Source organism: Stenella coeruleoalba, assembly GCF_951394435.1.
Source record: "Stenella coeruleoalba genome assembly, chromosome: X".
Lineage (NCBI taxonomy): Eukaryota > Metazoa > Chordata > Mammalia > Artiodactyla > Delphinidae > Stenella > Stenella coeruleoalba.
This window is the reverse complement of record NC_137152.1, coordinates 55,420,376-55,438,298: the sequence shown is the minus strand read 5'-3', so window position 1 is coordinate 55,438,298 and position 17,923 is coordinate 55,420,376. Positions and strand designations below refer to the sequence as shown.

The 17,923-nt window shown below is 43.1% G+C and overlaps 2 protein-coding genes across 8 annotated transcripts in view; both read right to left on the bottom strand.

The window, feature by feature from the left end:
- TAF1 (TATA-box binding protein associated factor 1) overlaps nucleotides 1-6,433 on the bottom strand; it is a 98,950-nt gene extending 92,517 nt beyond the window's left edge. For 5 of the 7 annotated variants that reach the window (XM_079911730.1, XM_079911729.1, XM_079911728.1 and 2 more), the window contains exons 1-5: nucleotides 6,211-6,433; nucleotides 5,078-5,192; nucleotides 4,823-4,939; nucleotides 1,362-1,481; nucleotides 2-243 (exon numbers count right to left, since the gene is read on the bottom strand). In XM_079911730.1, the coding sequence (XP_079767856.1) occupies nucleotides 2-243; nucleotides 1,362-1,481; nucleotides 4,823-4,939; nucleotides 5,078-5,192; nucleotides 6,211-6,411 (795 nt within the window). In that variant the 5' untranslated portion in view covers nucleotides 6,412-6,433. The remainder of the gene's footprint in view (nucleotide 1; nucleotides 244-1,361; nucleotides 1,482-4,822; nucleotides 4,940-5,077; nucleotides 5,193-6,210) is intronic. The other 2 variants (XM_079911731.1, XM_079911733.1) reach the window with 1 other exon arrangement.
- Nucleotides 6,434-9,938: 3,505 nt separating this feature from the next.
- LOC307180704 (rho-related GTP-binding protein RhoG-like) lies at nucleotides 9,939-17,717 on the bottom strand. The gene is made up of 2 exons (XM_079911077.1): nucleotides 17,585-17,717; nucleotides 9,939-13,324 (listed from the first exon to the last, which is right to left on the bottom strand). The coding sequence occupies exons 1-2, from the start codon at nucleotides 17,684-17,686 to the stop codon at nucleotides 12,734-12,736; spliced, it is 693 nt and encodes a 230-aa protein (XP_079767203.1). The 5' UTR covers nucleotides 17,687-17,717; the 3' UTR covers nucleotides 9,939-12,733.
- Nucleotides 17,718-17,923: the final 206 nt, after the last annotated feature.

Below are 17,923 nucleotides of genomic sequence, written 5' to 3'. Positions count from 1 at the left end.
CCTTCCCAGGACGAAATTCTGGGAAAAGTTCTGTGACACTCGGCAACAGCTTGGTGGCATCATGCTGCATAATCCCAGCCAATGGTAGGGTCAGCTTTCCATCCTCAGATTCTGCCTGTGTTGCTTCCTGAGGTCCCATCTCAGATTCTGAGTCAGAGGAACTACTGAAGTCCACTTTCTCTGAGGCCAAAGAGGAAGGGGCAATGATGGAGGGCAAGATGATGCCTTCTCCATCCTCAGACACTGCAACAAGGAAGAGAAACCCCTTTGGCATGTAACTGTGAGCATATTTCCTCAAATTCAGCCAACACCCACTCTAGGCTTAAGCATGGCTCAATGGCAGGGGATACAGTTCCAAGCACCCAGATTACTAGTAGGCAACCCAGAAAACTCATTCCAACTCATTATCTCCCACCATCCCCAACTCACCTTGTACCTGGTACCCTGGGGTTGTGATGAGAGAAAACAAACACTATTACTACATTTACTACTTTCTGTAAGTATATTAGGTTAAAGAAATGTGACCAATAGAAAAATTACATAACACTTTTATACCAGTCAGGCCTTATGTCCGATTCAGGGACCCATAAACTGGAGAGATTTTTTTAAGCCCACAGGGTAACAATGAAATTATTTAGCATAAAATAAGATCTATGCCACAAATGCTACTTAGCCTGCAGACTAAAAAGGAAATGGCTTAAAACTCTAATAGGAGACACTTAGGTTGACATAAGCCTCAAAATACAGGAGATCAAAGATACTGCTCTTCCCCAATCTTCTAGCCTAGAACAGGGTTACTTACTGCTGTTGCAGACATAGGAATAGGTGAGACGATCATTAAAGACCCTGCCTTTGAAATCTCTGACTCTGACAGGTGGCTCTAAATGATTTATACACATTCTAGGTGCCTTCCTATTTTATCATTTCTTTTAAAGAGAGTCATCTAAACAGGTAGATTCCAAATACCAGTACAGATCAGTTGCATCAGAAACTGCTTGGGGGAATTCTCTGAAATCCCTGAGCTCTACCTCAGATCTTCTGAATCAGATTCTCCAAGGGTGACAGTCAGAAATCTGTATTTTTTTAAAAGACTCGAGGTGATTCTGATGGGCAGCCAGATTTGAGAACCACACTGACCTAAACTTATTACTTTTTCTTGAGCGCATGTTAAAATACTGTTGCCAAATGTTTTAAAAGTAAAATTTCCCTTTAATACTGAAATTTGAAAATTGTATGAATCACTTCTAGAAGTTGTGTCCTTTCCTAGCAGCTTAATTTTAATAGCCCACTATGAGCATGCCAAAAATTTGGACCAGGAATGGAACTTGCTCCTCAGACAAAAATAGACAGTCTCTACTTACCACCAGTAATAGCATCCTGATCCTTATCCTTCTTCATTGGTCCTGGGGGTGGAGGTGGAGGAGGCATCAACTTGCAATCAATGTCTTCACAATCAGCATCATAGTCATCCTCATCATAATCTAATAAAACCAAGAAAGTGATCTCCTCAATATCCAGAATGTCACACAACAGCCTTGAGCTCCCTTGTCGTTCAAGAATTTAAAGCACCACATGAAGAACTAGGCAGATGCCTTGACAACACACAAGAGATGCAGTTTCTGCCTTCAGAAAGAGATGGCACCATATTGCCAAGTGCTATGAACACCATGTATATCTCACACAGGAATTTAGGAAGCTCCCAAGAACTGTTTAAAACCTTTGCTCCTTCTCCTGGTCAAACCCTGTTCCTTTATTTTCATGCTACTCAATCTCGTAACGGAATTGAACATTCTTCTTTCCTCTGTCAGCTTAAGACTGGACTTTTTTCTCACCTCCCAAGTCTTTGACACATTTTTTTCTGTCTACCTTCTATAGTCTGTTATTCTTTTCACTACCCTTTAACCAATGGCATCACTCAGTACTTAGTCCTGAACACTCTGCTTTTATTCCTCTATACACTCTCCATTCCCTTTCTAAAGAACCACCTTTACCCAGACTAAACTCAAATCTGTTCAGTCTTGCCCTGACTTAGCCCCTCTACAATTGCACTGCATGTTCTGCTGCCTGAAGAGCTTTTCCATTCATATATTCAACAACCGCATTCTGTATCACACTGAAATATCCTTCAACTCTTTTAAATTCCCTTTTGTTACTATCAATACCACCTCCATCCTCATTTTCCCAGCTTATGATTTTAGCCTCCTGTCTCCTTCATCAATCTCTTACCCCCAACACACCTTTTCCAATCAATCATTAATAGTAGTCATTATAGCAACTTCTATTCACTGAGCTCCCATTATGTGCCATGTACTTTTAGCTATTTTATCTATAATCCTCCCAATAATGCTACAAAGTAGGAATTATGCTGAGATACAGAAGCGAAGTGACTTAGGGCCATACAGTTTTAAGTGACAAAAGTCAGAATTCAAGCCTGGTTTAACAACAGTGTCTTTCCAACACGCTTGCTCACTCACCAAGTTCTACCGATGTTTTATCAGCAACTCTCAAGTCTGACACTGCCTATCATTTTCCACAACTGTCACCCTATTCCAGACCTTGATAACTTTTGATAACTTTACATCTAGCCCACAAGAACTGTCTCCAAGTTAGTCTGCCCCTTCACCCTTTTTCTAATCAAAACCCCAAAGCAACAAGCATCACTTTTCATTTTCATTTAGGAAGGAAAGACAACTAACATTTATAGAGCATCCACCACGACACTGTTCTATGTAGGTGCTTTCATACCATGTGATAATGAACTTGAATTCCCACCAAAGTCCTACTAATGAGGTAGGTATTAATACACTTATTGCAGAAAGAAAACTGACGGATTACTACAAATGAGAAATCCAAGCCTCAGAGACTGAGCAACTTTCCCAGGGTCAAACTAAATATGGAGTTGGGACTTGAACCTATGACATTCTGACTCCAAAGTCCATCTTCTTTTCATTATACCATCCTGCTGCTTACTCAACAATCTATATCAGTTTACAATCCTTTATGGCAGCAAACCCCAAGTAATGCGTACATAAAGGTGCTGTCAAATTGCTCTATGGTTGGTTCTTACTATTTGGTGTATGTTTTCCACTCCTTCCAAGAAAACTTGCTGGCCAATTCCCCCCACACTACTTGCTTATTCCTATCTCCCAACCTTTATGCAAGCCATGTTTCCAAACCACAATGCCCTGCTGCGACCTCTTCATCAAACCTTATCTTTCAAAATTTTGCTCAAAATTCACCTCCATGAAGCCTCTTCTAATGACCTCCATCTACTTCTAATTATTCCAAAGAAACACCCTTATCAATCAAGCCATGTGAAAGGGCCAATGCCAGGGAAGGAGGAAGCTAAGGGCATAGATGAAGGTACCCTCAGAGGACAAGAGAACTTGGAAATGAGCTTCCCACAGTACTGAGACTCTATCAAATACAGCATCCTCCTTTTCCAGGAGGCCAGCTCACACAACCCAACTAAGAACCCCCCACCTATCCTCTTCCTTACCATCCCTAGCCAAGACAACAAATCCAAAACTGAAAACTATAACATGCCCTGAAAAATCAGATCTGCTACCACCTCCCCCTCAGCCTAAGTCAGGGTGCTCAAACAAATAGTTATGCTATTTGACTTAGCTAGTCTGGCAGCCCTTCAAAATTAAGTATAACACTCTATACAGAAATATGAGCTGGCAACTGGTTTATGTCTTCTTATTATGAATAATTATGTTTTGCAGTCATTTATCTCACCTTCCCCAAATGATAACAATATCCCTGAAAGTAAGGCCGGTACCTTCTATTTTTCTAGATTACTTCTTGTGTATGTGGTGCAGTTAATTCTCTTTATATAAGAAGCACCCAAATATATTAACTGGCTCTGAAGAAACTAAGTTCAGCTCTTTACCAAGGTTTTATCTATACTTCTCAGCAGCCTGAAATCTAATTCAAAGAGGTGGATAATGAATAAACAGTGAACAACTTCATACAAAAGTCCCAAACAGTGAAAGGTAGTACAGGGCAGTGGAAAGAATGAACTAGGATCAGCAAGTCTAGGTTCCAGACCACAAAGCCGAGCTACTCAAAAATCAGAAAATGGATTTTATTATCTTTGTACTTTACTATCACAGTTTATAACACATAACGGGTGCTCAATGCCTAATAAACTGAAATGCTGAATTAGTCAAGGTCTGCCACTAGTAACTACAGAAATTTTGATAAAGTTCCACATTTTATTAAAGTTTTCTGAAGTTCCAGGTTTCCATATCTATGATGAGGTTAAGAATAAATAATCACTAAAACCCCTTCAAACTCTGACATTTTGATTCTATAATGTAGCACCTTATACTAGGAGGAAAACCCATGTTGTGAGCAAGCATTAAGCGCACCGTGTCGGCATACAGGTAGTGAGTGATTAACAGAAGCTGAGCCGATAAATACATGTGCTTGTTTATATACAACATAGCATACTTAATCTTTCTTCAACTACCAATTCCTTGAGGACAAAGACTGAGTTTAAATAGCATCTAAAACAGTACTGTGAACCCCATAGGTACTCAAATACCAGATGATAAGGAGAAAAGAATTATCATCCTTATTTGGCATTCACCAAGAATTTGGGACTAACCAGTATGAGGAATAAAAGCCTGAGTATAGTAACGCTGCCCCAGAACACAAAAGAGGACAGCAGCTACTTGGAACTGAGCTGACAAAGGGAGAGAAGCAAAGACATAAAGAGCAGAAACAACGACAGAAAGCTTGGATAGAAACAAACTGGACTACACAGCAAGAAAATGTACTGGAGTGCTCTTAACTGATGGCACCAAAGAATCACCTGCATGGCAAAGGGGCTGCAAGGTCCCCATTGTTTGCTGGTATCTTCGGCTTTCATCTTCTGCTACCTCATTAATGTCTGAATAGTCCACAGCATCTTCTGTACTCCTGATCCATCCTATAAATAAAAAGGGGAGGTAGATCTAAACAAAGAGCAAGAAACTTTCGCTCCCTTAGATAATTCCCACTGAAAAGTACATGTACAGTAAGTGGCTAGCCTCCTCCCCCACCTTACTCCCCATGACCCAGACTTCACCTTCATCATTTACCAGGGCACCGTCAGTCCCGATCAATTCTTCATTTGCTGTGAGTTCAGTGATCAGGCTGCCCAGACCCAAAGCCCCCAAGCCTGCCAAGCGCTTCTTACACTCCTAAAAAAGGGACAGCACCAGAATCAAAGACAATACCTAAACCTAAGTTTCCCACACCACAAGGCTTATTTCCCAGATCCACGACAAAGCTATAAATCCATCTGAAAAACGACTCGGCAGCGTGCTAAAAGCAGCATCACATCTGAGAACTGTAAAGTACATCTTCCACTAAACTCCACATTGATCAGATCTTTATTAACACATCATGTCCAATTTCATCACCATCCTTTAAACTAATGTAAGGAAAGATTATTCAAGGAACACCCACCAAGACTAAATAAGTGGAACAGCAGTTGCCTGAATAAAGGCTAAGGAAACTGAGGTCATTCCGATCAGAGAAAGCAAGGCAAGAACTTTACTGCTGTCTTTATTGTGTGTTGCAGGGAATGAGGAATATTGGTATTTTCTCCTTGGGGAGACGAACTTAAATGAAGCTAGGTGAGTGTCAGGCGCAAGAAACTATTTCATGAATGTCAGTGAACGATGGGAAAACTATGTTAAGAAGTGCACTGGGACCAGAAGGGGTCTGCCCTGGATAGTTCGAACACTGGCTGTTCTAAGAACTGGGACCTGAACCACGTGATTTGGTGCAGGTCCTGTCCTCTCGCTCTAGAGCCTCCTCTAGCCAGCGATGGCACAAACGCAGTTTCAAGAATCTCCAAAGTTCTCGTAGCAAAGGTTTGAAAGCACTCTCACTAGGTTAAGCTGCTATTTCTCCATCTAACTAGCTCCAAAGCCACCCATATCAGCGCCGCTGACGTCCCAGAGCTTGCCTACTGTTCTCCTCTCGTCTCCACCCTCGCCCAAACTGAGCCCCCTCGCTCTCCGTTACTGCACAATCTTTGCTAGCATGGCAACCGCTTCTCTGGTCCTCTTCGCGTACGTTAAGGGCGCCCTCTCACTGGGGGAGGGCCGCATCGCCCTCTTTTTCCAGTTCCTAAGACCACTCAACTCTCCTCACTCCACCTTTTCCTTAGCCGATCCACCCCCAGCCCTATCCCCACGCCCATCCCCTCACATCATCCAAGACGCTTTCCCCCTCCAGCTGCCCGGCTCCATTAATGTTGCCGAAAAGGAAACCGGCTAAAGAAAATGGGCCGCCTCCAGCGGAATCTTCATCGCTGTCCGTGTCTGACATGATGGCGGCGTCGATGCGGGCAGCCGCTAAGGGGAAGAGGAAACCCCAGCCTCGTCCCATAGTCCGGAAATAAACTGTCATGTCGACCAGAAGTGACTCACAGAGTTCAGTGACCCTACCAGCCCCTACCGGATGCGGAATAAAGAAAAACAGAACCGGAAAGGCCGCCAGTCCTACGAGAAAGGAGAATTGGTGTCACTACATTACTAGAGGCTTTTGATTGGATTATATGCGATCAGGAGGCTGGATCTGTGAAAAGCGGTTAGTCAGAGAAAACGTTCGCTCCCGCCCCCTTCCACTTATCTAAGCAGGAGCTGTCTCAGTGCACTGGGGGGAGAGTGCTTCCTAGGTCACGTGATCTACGTACTGGTAACCGCAGGTAACCACGCCACAGGACATGGAAGTAAAGATTAGAACCGGTTTTTCTCGTCTGTGTTGTCTCCTCTTGTACTGTTTCGTTCCAAAGAGAAACTGGCGGTGTGCCAAAGGTACCTTTGCAGTTAGTTGTTTTGAATTAAAATTTACCCTTAGAAATGGACTTTCTCCCCCCCTGTTTTTTTCGGGAAATGTGAAACTAAAAGATAAGTAAAACGAACAGGCGAACCTTAACCTAGATTCACAGTTTTAACATTTTGCTAGGTTTGTTTTCCTGAACCATTTAAAAGTGGGTTACGGATATCGTGATTCTTCACCCCTAAAAATACTTTTTTCTACACAACCACAATACCATTAGCACATATTTAAAACTTAACATTAATTCAGTATCATTTAACATACAGTCCGTATTTAAATTTCCAAAATTGTCCTAATCGGAGCATTTTACATTTCAATCCGGGATCCACTCAAGGTTCATGCATTGTATTTGTTTATCTCCCTTTAGTCTCTCAATCCAGAATCGACCAGCTTTTTTCTTTGTGTTGCATGACCGTACGTATTTGGAAGTTGTCTTGAAGGGAAGGGAAGTTGTCTTGAAAATATTCTATATGCTGAATTCGTCTAATCTTTTCTTCAAAGTGATTCCGGTTAAATATCTTACCGGTCATCAGAAGGCACAATGTCAGGTTGTCCCAATGTTGGTGATACTAAATTTGATCACTTCAAAAAGGTGTCCACCAGATCTCTCCGTCGCAATGACACATTTTTCCTTTTGTATTAGTAAATAACCTATGGGGTGGTACTTTGAAATTCTGTGAATATTCTGTTCCCTATCCCCTTGCACCTAAAGGTTTTAGCATCCGTCGATGATCCTTGCCTGAATCAATTATATTGGAAGAGTGCAAAAGGGTGATTTTTCTAATTCTTAATTCCTTCTATATTTATTAACTGGACTTATTCAGTAAAGAACTTTCCTTTTTCTTATCTCCTTTCTTGTATTTTTATTTTAATGTGTTACAATCTAACACCATCATTATCCTTTTTGATCCTCAAACTGTTACAAATTTGTCCAATGGTTACCACTTCACTCTGGCTCCTGTGTCCTTTTGACATGACCCCAATTAGTCTTTGAGCACTTCCTTGCTTTTTGGCACAAGATGTTCCAGGCTCGCTCTGTGCATTACCTGTCCTGGATCTGATATAAGCCATTTCTCCAAGGAGCCCTGGTTCCTTTTAGTGGGGAATGGTGTTTAGAAACTGGGGCATCGGGAATTCCCTGGTGGTCCAGCGGCTAAGACTCCGCCCTCCCAATGCAGGGGGCCCAGGCTCGATCCACATGCAGCAACTAAGAGTTCGCGTGCTGCAGCTAAAGATCCCGCGTGCCGCAACTGAGACCCGCCACAGCCAAATAAATATTGTTTTTTAAAAACAAAACTGGGTCATCATTGCTTGTAGGCCCTTTCAGTGGAGAGAGAGAAAAATTTTTAAATTAATGAGTTTATACTAATACCTTCGATTCAAATCTAATACCACAGGGTTCTCCCTCGCCGTTCCCCATTTCATATTTGTATCTTGCTTCTCTTACAATGAAAACTCTGGTTCCTAACACCAATATATTACTCTTTTCAGAATTACAAGACCAATACCACTACCAACAATTAACCTAAGTAAAGTTCAGAAGTTCTTCGCAGTTTTCTGTCCTTAGACTATATCCTATTAAAAATTACGTGAATCTTTTTTTTTCCTCTGTGGAGTTGTTTCCGTTTGTATTCAACTTTAGGATTTGCTTTTATTGTCCTTTTTAATAAAAAGGATAAAAATTTTATAAAATTTTTATTTTTAAAAAATGTAAACTTTTACATGGTTCAAAGTCAAAACTATTTAAAAAGCTATTTCCAGAGAAGTCTTGCTCCCATGCCTACGCTCTCTGCCCCATTGTCACCCACTCCCTGTAACCATTTTCATTAATTTCTGGTTTATCCTTCGTTTATTATTTTTTCAATTGAGGCGTAATTGACATTAACATTAGTTTCAGATGTACAGCATGATTCGCTATTTGTATTTCCTTTTTCTTTTTGAAAATATATGCAAATGAGTATGTTCTTATCTCTTCTTTTTCGTTATATACCCATGTATTGTTTGATTCCGTTTATATGAAATGTTCAGAAAAGACAAAGATTAGTGGTTGCCTAGGGCTGGGGGTGGGAACGGGGATTAACCGCATGAGGGATCTCTTTGGGGTGATGGAAGTGTTCTCAAACTTAATTTTGGTGATGGTTGCATGACTCGGTAAATTTACTAAAAATCATTAAATTGTACACTTGAAATAGGTGAATTGTACAGTATGTAAATTATACCTCAATAAAGCTGTTTTTAAAAAAACACAAAACATGGTTTTGCACTTCTTTACTCACCAGCGCTATTTACAGTTGCCAGCCAGGATTGGGGGGGTTCTTTGTGTTTTTTTGGGGGGGAGGAGATCGAACCCACTCCCTCAGCAGTGAAGGCACAGAGTCCTAACCACTGGACCACCAGGGAATTCCCTAGTTCATTTTTATAACAAACAGGAAGATTTTTCTGAGATAACTGGAAGAGGCAAAAAATATTAAATGATATATCTTATCTTCACAACCCAGCCCCTAGCACAGTCAAGCCTGTAACACAGTAGGAGCTTGATAATTGTTTACTGAATGTAGTGTAATAAGTGAGGAAAATCACCAACAGGGAACTAACTGGTCTGTCATTATTGAAAACCAGGAAATGAAGCTAAATCCTGGGGATGAATAGGTAGGGGGTGGGCAGGAACTAGACAATCAATGTTAGCAGGGCAGACAGTTCCTTACCCTGATTATCTGATGTAGAGAAATAAGCACAGCTACACATAGGTGCCATGTGCAATATGACAATTATAGCTATTTCATCCTTTGCAAGCTGAAAAGCATTTAGAAGCCACTCAAAGCAAAGGGGTGGTGGGGAGGAATTGCTTTGATTTTTAGAAAACGATGGACCCAGTAAAATCAGAAAAGTTTATTACCATTCCTTATGAATAATTTAAAAGTGATATTAGCATGTTAGTCTTCATACAAATTCCTTTCAAGTATAAAAACCAAGATGTCAGTGTATGCTTAAGACTACTAAATCAGACCAATACAAAACCACTCTCTCAGACTTGTGGATCACACCTCCATTTATTAGAGGACACAAATTTGCCCAAACCAAACCCAGGCTTACATTTGGGAATTTGCCAGGCAAAGGGAGAGCAGGAGGCACTATTAAATTAAAAGCCAACTTAAAAGATTTCAGTAGCTAATTAGAAAGTTCCCAGAGACCCAGGTGACAGCCATGTTTCTAACCCCTTTGAACCGTGAAGTCCCGTGAGCACCCAAGGTGGCATCAATCAGAACATCCTGAGACTGGAATACACTTTCATTTGGCTGCCTTTGGGAAAACCCAGTGACTCTACCCAAGGGCAGTGGGCACAGTGCCCAGAAGCCAGTTGACTTCTACGGTGGCCACGTTACTGTAACAGCAGCCCCACTTTCCAAAGTGCTACTGGGCCTTAGTTGAGGAGGTCCACCCTCACCCTCTTCCAGTTGACTCACTTCTCATACATAATCCCTGCCACCCCCAGGAGGCCCTGAGTCACACACTGGAAAACAGATACAATACATTGGACCTGAGATAGAAGGCAAGCGCTGGACAACAGTATTCATCCTGGATCCTCCACAGCTTTAGACAATCAGCAGTGTAGAAATATACACCAGTGAAGTACTATGTGAAGTGGAGGGTACAGTCATGAAGGAAAAAGAAAACAAAACACTAGTCCACCGTGAGGGAAAAGGCAACCAGAAGAAAAGGAGGAAGAATAGAGAATTTACATAACCATTTTTAGAAAATATTTATTTATTTATTTATTTTGGCTGCACCAGGTCTTAGTTGAGGCAGGCGGACTTCTTAGTTGCGGCAGGCGGGATCTAGTTCCCCGACCAGGGACCAAACCTGGGCCCCCTGCATCGTCAGCGCAGAGTCTTACCCACTGGACCACCAGGGAAGTCCCTACATAACCTTTTATCTTCTATCAATACTTGATATTTGACCTCCAGTTTCCAGGTTCTCCAAGAGTAGGGTTGCCAGATTTAGCAAATAAAAATACAGGATGCCCCATTAAATTTGAATTTCAGATAAACAGCAAATAATTTTTTAGTGTAAGTGTGTCCCAATTATTGCACGGAACACACTTATACTAAACAATTATGGTATTTTATCTGGCAACCCTATTCAGGAGGTTCAGTTAGCCTGAGGTTACTCTGATCATATCCCGTCAAAGAGCAACAGCAAGATGATCACAGAGCGAAGCTCAGGCACTCCACCCACCCCAAGGGGAGGTATGTGTTCCTTTTAGCTCCATTTCCCAAACTCTCAAAAATCCCATGCTGTTCTGGCAGGGTGAGAGGATATGTGCACGGTGGCGTTGTCAACCACTATTTGCCAGGTAGAGAAGTTAAGGTTTCCTTCCATATCAAATGAAGAAGGTCAAAAATACAACTAGGGAGAAGGAGCAGCAGGCCCGCTGGGATATGGAATCTGACTCCTTCCACCCCGAGAGCAGGCTGAGCAACTCCAGCAACACCATCACAAGGGCGACGACAGCCCTGCGGCCTGGAAACCCAACGTACCCCAGCTCTCTTGGAGCAACCTCAAAAGGCACACAGGGCTGAACAAACACACAGGGAGATATACAGAGGCGGGAGGAACAGGAAGAGAGCAAGGTAGTCTTTATAGTGACTCAGAGGAATGACAGCAGAAGAGAAGTATCAGAGGGAATCACAGAACCCCCTGACAGTGACTGGCAGGACATTTTATTTCGTTGGTCGTTTCATTGGTTTTATTTAGGGGGTTAATCTTCAGTGGTCTTTCCTTCAAGCGGAAGGATGATGAGAGAAAAAAGAGCCACACAGAAGCCTCAGAGACACAGCTCTTCAGAGGGACTGTTCATTACACATCACCGTGCCTATTGTGCTAGCAGAATCCAAGAGCAGATCTGAACATCAGATCCCACAGCCAATATACTATCGTGACTAAGTGCCAAACCCACCTCCTGAGGATGGAAGAGGAACCAATAACAAGGCCATGGCTGGTAAACATTCCTCTCAAAGGCAATGAAGAGGGAAACAGCACAAAGAACAGGACCACATTATGCTTTTTTCACAGTCTCCGCCATGAGAATTCCCAGTCCCTTGTAATCCAGCATCTCTGAAACTGTGTTCCCAGAGATGTTAATAGGTGTTGCATGGGGCCAAAAAACAAAAGTTCAGTGAAATAAGTTTGGGAAATATTGCATACTTATTAAAAGTTATAACTTCCTGCAGTAGAAGAAACTATTCGGCATTATTTAAATCACTGGTTCCTGCCTTATTTGACCACAGAACCCTTTTAAGAAACATCTATTACCATCTCACAGAACTCTAGAAATGCTGCTTAACCATTATTGCAAAAATATCTCCTCTCAAGAATGGAAAGAGCATGTCAACATTGGGAACACCCAGGAATCACACATAAGATGGTTTCCAAAAATTAGTATATCAGAAAGCTTAAGGCAATGATTTGAAAATTTGGAGAACCTTGTCCTTCTGTGAGGCACTTGCTCAACGGTAAATACAGCCAGGAACGCTGAAATTAGATTTTAAACAGCCAAGCAAAAGCCTACAAACAACAGTGCTAGGCTGCTCTGCTTAGTCGTGGCCTGGCCAGGACAGAAAAGAACAGCACTTGGTGGCATCTCCTCTTACCACTTCGACAGGAGAGACACACACACTCACTCTCTCAAACTTCCTCCAAAAGGTTCAGACCAAACTTCAAAGCAGCCAAGTGCAAACTAGCCTCTCCTTGTTCCTCCAAAAGCTGAATAGCCTGGAGTCTAGGGTTTCCAGAGGAAGAGATAAGTGGCTCACGCTGGCATTGTTAAATGCTGTCAAAGGAATTCCCCCTTATTCTCCTTAGGTGCAGTCCCCAAGCAGCACCCCAAAAGCTATAAGAGGACACACTTCTTGCTGTTCTTCTTTGTGGCAGGGTAAAGCACAGCCCGGACAGCTTCTGAAAATACCTCATGGACCCCATCCTGCATCAGGGCTGAACATTCCAGATACTTCACAGCCCCCACCTGCTTAGCCAGGGAAGTGCCTTGCTGAGGAGTTGTGGGCACTAGGCTCTGTTCCTTCAGCTTCTTCACTGTCTCAATGTCACTTCGCAGGTCCCTCTTGGTGCCTACCAGCAAAACAGGTACATTGGGGCAATGATGGGAGACCTCTGGGTACCACTTATGCCTCACATTGGCATAAGAAGATGGGTTGCCAATGGAAAAACAAATGACGAAGATATTGGTCTGGGGGTAGGAGAGTGTTCGCAGTCGGTCATACTCCTCTTGGCCGGCTGTGTCCCACAGGTTCAGGCTGACGATCTGGCCGTCCACAGATGTCTGGGCACTATAGTTGTCAAAGACAGTAGGGATATACTCCTCGGGAAAGGCGTTTGTTGTGTAACTGATGAGGAGGCAGGTCTTACCTACAGCCCCATCTCCTACAACCACACATTTAATCGTCTGCATTCTTCCCTTGGAGTCCTACAGACAAGAGAGAAAGAAAGAATGTTCACAGACGTCTGGTTAATTTAGGGAGCCTAAGCCGTATAAACATTTCTCTCTGAGAAGAAAGAAAGGAGGTGAGACCCCCCCCCACCGCCACCGCCACTTGCCTGGCCTCTTAACACTATGGAAGAGTCAGCTGCGAAAGGTTACAGAGGGCAAGAATTCTTACCATGGAGTCCATGGACTGCTAGAGGATAAGCTTCAGTAGATTCTAGAAGCCACCTCTGCAGTTATGTGCAATATTATGTGCATAAGGAAATTTTTCTGGAAAGAAGATCCAAAGCTGTCATCAGACTCTCAAAAAGGACTGTGAGCCCAACAAGATAGGTTATTTATGTTGCAGTATCATCATAAGGTCTGCATATACAGTATCAAAGGTTCTAAAATATAGCAGATGCTAAATAAATGTTAACTAATTAAAAAACAAAAAAATTGGTATAGAAAGAAGGTTCCCAAGGTTGAAACGAAAGGAAACATGTCTCTTACTTTGGGTCTGTGGCTATAGACTCAGCAAAGGACACTCTGTTCCTGAAAAAGTGACATCATAATATTGGAGAGAAAGGTAGGCCAGTCAGACTCAGCCATATAGAGAAGTGGCTAAGAGTCCAGACTCTGAAGTCAGACCTCCTGGAGTCGAAAACCAGTCCTCTCTTTTCCTAAGCTTTGTGAAACTCGGGCAAGTTTTTAACCTGAAGCTTCCATGAAAGAATGCATGTGCTGTACTTATTAGTGCCTGCCACATAGGAAGTACTCATTAAGTGTTAGAAGCTACTATGACTTCACAGAAATTACTAATCTGCCGGGGAAGGCAAAAGTTCTATAATGTGAGTACAATGCTAGACAAACCAGGGGGTCTCACCCCTTCCGACCTTATCTGAGTAAAACTACAGGTCATAACACCACTATATTCTCGTCCATTTCTTCATGAATCAAGTATTTGCGAGTTAATGGTACAACACAGATGATCTCCAAGGAGCATGTTTACTATGAGCTCCCATGTCTGTATCCCCTTATTAATATTCTGTCAATGCCCTACTGTGTCAGTGCCTCCACAGCACTCCATTTTCTTTAGCTTCTTAACTAGTACCCTAATTTCAGATCCAATCCTCACGGCACTAACTTCAAGTGTCCGAACATAGAGGAAAGGGGACACATTATCATATGTATTTGATTATGGAAAAAAATTTGAGAATCAATTAGTTTCTCACCTTGGGAATGTGGGGGAATAGACACATTCCCCCATCCTGCTGTCTTACTAGCTAAGGTCTACATTAGGTCCATATCATAGACAAAAACCAGACAAAACAAAACAGCTCATTTTGGGTGAAGGTAAAAAAAAGTTGGCCTTCTCAGCATGCTTCGCACAGGCCCGCTAGGGGTAGCTCTTTCCTCACACAGCCAGCTCTGCCCAGTGAGGCGTTCCACCTAGAAGGCTTCCTTTCCTTGGCACAGGTCCCACAGCTAAAAGTCCAGAGCCTGATTCAGCTCTAGTAGGCAATCATCCCAGAAGACTCACTGACCATAGCTGTCTTTTTCCATCTAGGAATACGCATGAGGATCAAACACACAAGGTCAATGGAAACAGGGCAAAGTCACCACCACACTCCTTGAGAATAGCCTTCCTTGACTTTCCCAGTTTGGATTAATTTCTTTTGCCTCTGATAGCAATCACTCCCTGTACAACTCATCTTTCCAGCCGCCTCTAGGTATCATCCGGTGTCTCTGCTCAAAGTGACAACAGTGCATCTGAGGGGGTTGCTGAACCAGAGCAAAACTCTTAGGCACAAAGACCGTTTTGCATCCGAAGTTCAGCTCCTCACCTCTATAACTAGGAAGAGCCATCTACACTCTTTTCTACTTGTTTACGTCTACCAGTACTCCTGGTATATATAATAAATACCAGGCCTACATGATGAAATGCACCTAGAACATCCCAGGTCTGAACAAAACCAAAACATCCTCACCTATAGCAAACTCTCAAAGAAAGGGAAGGTTCAGCAGAAGTGGGGGGGCTGCTTTGTACAGTTGACTCATTCATTCAGCCCACATATTCATTATACGATTTTCTCTGCTTGTGTGTATATTTGAAATTCTCCATATTTAACAAGTTTAAAAATAAGACTAAAAAATATAATCCAAGAGAATTGAAGACAGGATCTCAAAGAGATAATCGCACACCCACGTTCATTGCATCATTATTCACAATAGCCAAGAGATGGAAGCAACCTAAATGTCCATCGATGGACAATGGATAAAGAAGAAAAATATATATGCATATATATATAATTCAGCCTTAAAAAGAAAAAGGAAATCTTTTCATACACTACAACATGGATGAACCTTGAAGACATTATGCTAAGTGAAATAAGCCAGTCACAAAAAGCCAAATATTGCATGATTCCACTTATATGAGGTATCTAGAATAGTCAAATTCATAGAAACAGAAAGTAGAATGGTAGTTGCCGGGGGCAGGGGGAGGGGGAAATGGGTAGTTGTTTAAGGGGTATAGACTTTCAGTTTTTCAAGATAAAAAAATTCTAAAGATCTATTGCACAAAAATGTGCATATAGTTACTGTACTGTACACTTTAAAATGGTTAAAAATACTAAAAATAAAAATAATACTTTTTAAAGGGCTGGGAACTCTGAGAGAAGGCTAGGAGTTACAAGAGAGAGGCAAATATTCTGTTTATCACCCATATGAGAAAAGCTTGTTTCGTTCAGCTCCAGCATCCAGCACAATGCTGTCCGGTTACAGATCACCCACAGCTTTTCCCTCATCACCACCACTATCCACACACTCTCCCAGGCACTACTATGCACAATGCACTGCTAGGAGAGACTCAAAGAAGGGTTAAAAAATAAAGAACGATGATAGAAGTTTATAGTCTTAGGGTAAAGGCAGGACTTCTATAAAAAGGTAAACAATAATACACAGTAAAGCATGGTCCAGAGAAAAATAAGTTGCTATGAGGAAACAAGGGGAAATTAAAAACTGAGAGCCTGTTACAGGCATTGTGTAAAATACTTTCACATATCTTATTTAAGCTTCATAGTAGCACTGTAAAGTAGACATCACCTCAGCTCAGAGATCACTAAATATGCCTCTAGGATTGGAAATTGGAAGAGGCCTGGAGCTGCAGAGACCAACACCTCAGAAGGCATTCACTTTTAACCTTGGAATTACAGTTTCTTCTAAATCTTCCATTCTCATCTGACAAAGCATCCTTCTTCACATGTACATTTCTCAGCAGTCACTTTTCTCCTAGGTTAGAGGCACAACATAAAAGACCCCATAACTGGACTTCCCTGGTGGCGCAGTGGTTAAGAATCCGCCTGCCAATGCAGGGGCACGGGTTTGAGCTCTGGTCCGGGAAGACCCCACATGCCGCGGAGCAACTAAGCCGGTGTGCCACAACTGCTGAAGCCGGGGCGCCTAGAGCCCGTGCTCCGCAACAAGAGAAGCCACTGCAATGAGAAGCCCGCGCACCCCAACGAAGAGTAGCCCCCGCTCCCGCAACTAGAGAAAGCCCGTGCGCAGCAACGAAGACCCAATGCAGCCAAAAATAAATAAATTTTAAAAAAAGACCCAGTAGCAGTAAAGACAAGAATGTAGCTCAGAGTATTACTATCTCTAGCACATTCTCCCCCCAAGTCTCACCCTTTCCAAAAGTCAAACCCACTTGAAATCACTCTAACTTTCTGAAACTAAGACAATTCAGCAGAAGACCCTCATTTTTATTCACTACTTTCTGCAACTTAGTTATCTACTAAATCCGGGAAGCTTTTTCACATTGAAGACTGACTTTTTGGTTCAAGTCCAGTCAAAGACACCCCAGGGCGAAGGAAGCCATGTGAACACTCCCCAACCCGGAGCCAGGGAAGACTATCCTGCGCTTGGAAACTTAACCAGAGAGGCAATTCTAGTGACCCATCGATAGCCACCGCAAGCCCGCTCGGCCTTTCCCTCACATCCTTTCCACCGAGGGTCCTTGGTTCTGGGACTTCAGATGGACTCGTGAGCCTGGGACAGAGAGGTGCCTCACGTCGGATTCACAAATAGGAAGAGCTGGCTCGATCTCCCCCGCTATACATACAACTCATCCCACTCTCAAATCCCTTCCATCCAAGGAGTGGCTCATATACTAAGGTAACCGTCCCGGGGATGGGGAGACTCGAAGAGAAAAGAGCGGATGAGGGGGCCTCCTGGGGGGGGGGGGTTCTCCATAAGGATTACCCGGCAAACTAGTCGTCCTCCCGCGCTGTTGAACCGCAGCTGGCAGAGCCTCCCAGGCGTCTCTCGCTGGGCTGGGCAGGCTCGGCGGGCTCGGCGCCACATCCGGGCAGCTACCGAGTCCCGCCCCCGTCGTCGGACGCAGTCTCCCTCCGGTGCCCCGCGACCTCCTGGGAAATGGAGTTCTAGCGCCCGCCGCGTGCTCTGCAAGTCGTTGGCTTCTAAACTACACCTTTGGGTAATCAAGGATCTCTGGGGTCCCAGTTCCTCGGTTCGGAGGTCCCCGAGCTTCACATTTCCCGTGACAAAGTGAGGCCGCTTCCTCCTCCCCGGACCGCTGTT

What these genes read in the sequence shown, in the direction of transcription:
- LOC307180704 (XM_079911077.1), bottom strand. Translation starts at nt 17,686, where the DNA reads ATGTGGCGCCGAGCCCGCCGAGCCTGCCCAGCCCAGCGAGAGACGCCT. An exon ending in GAGGACGACTAGTTTGCCGG is followed by an intron (nt 13,325 to 17,584) that starts GTAATCCTTATG and finishes TCTTGTCTGTAG; the next exon opens with GACTCCAAGGGAAGAATGCA.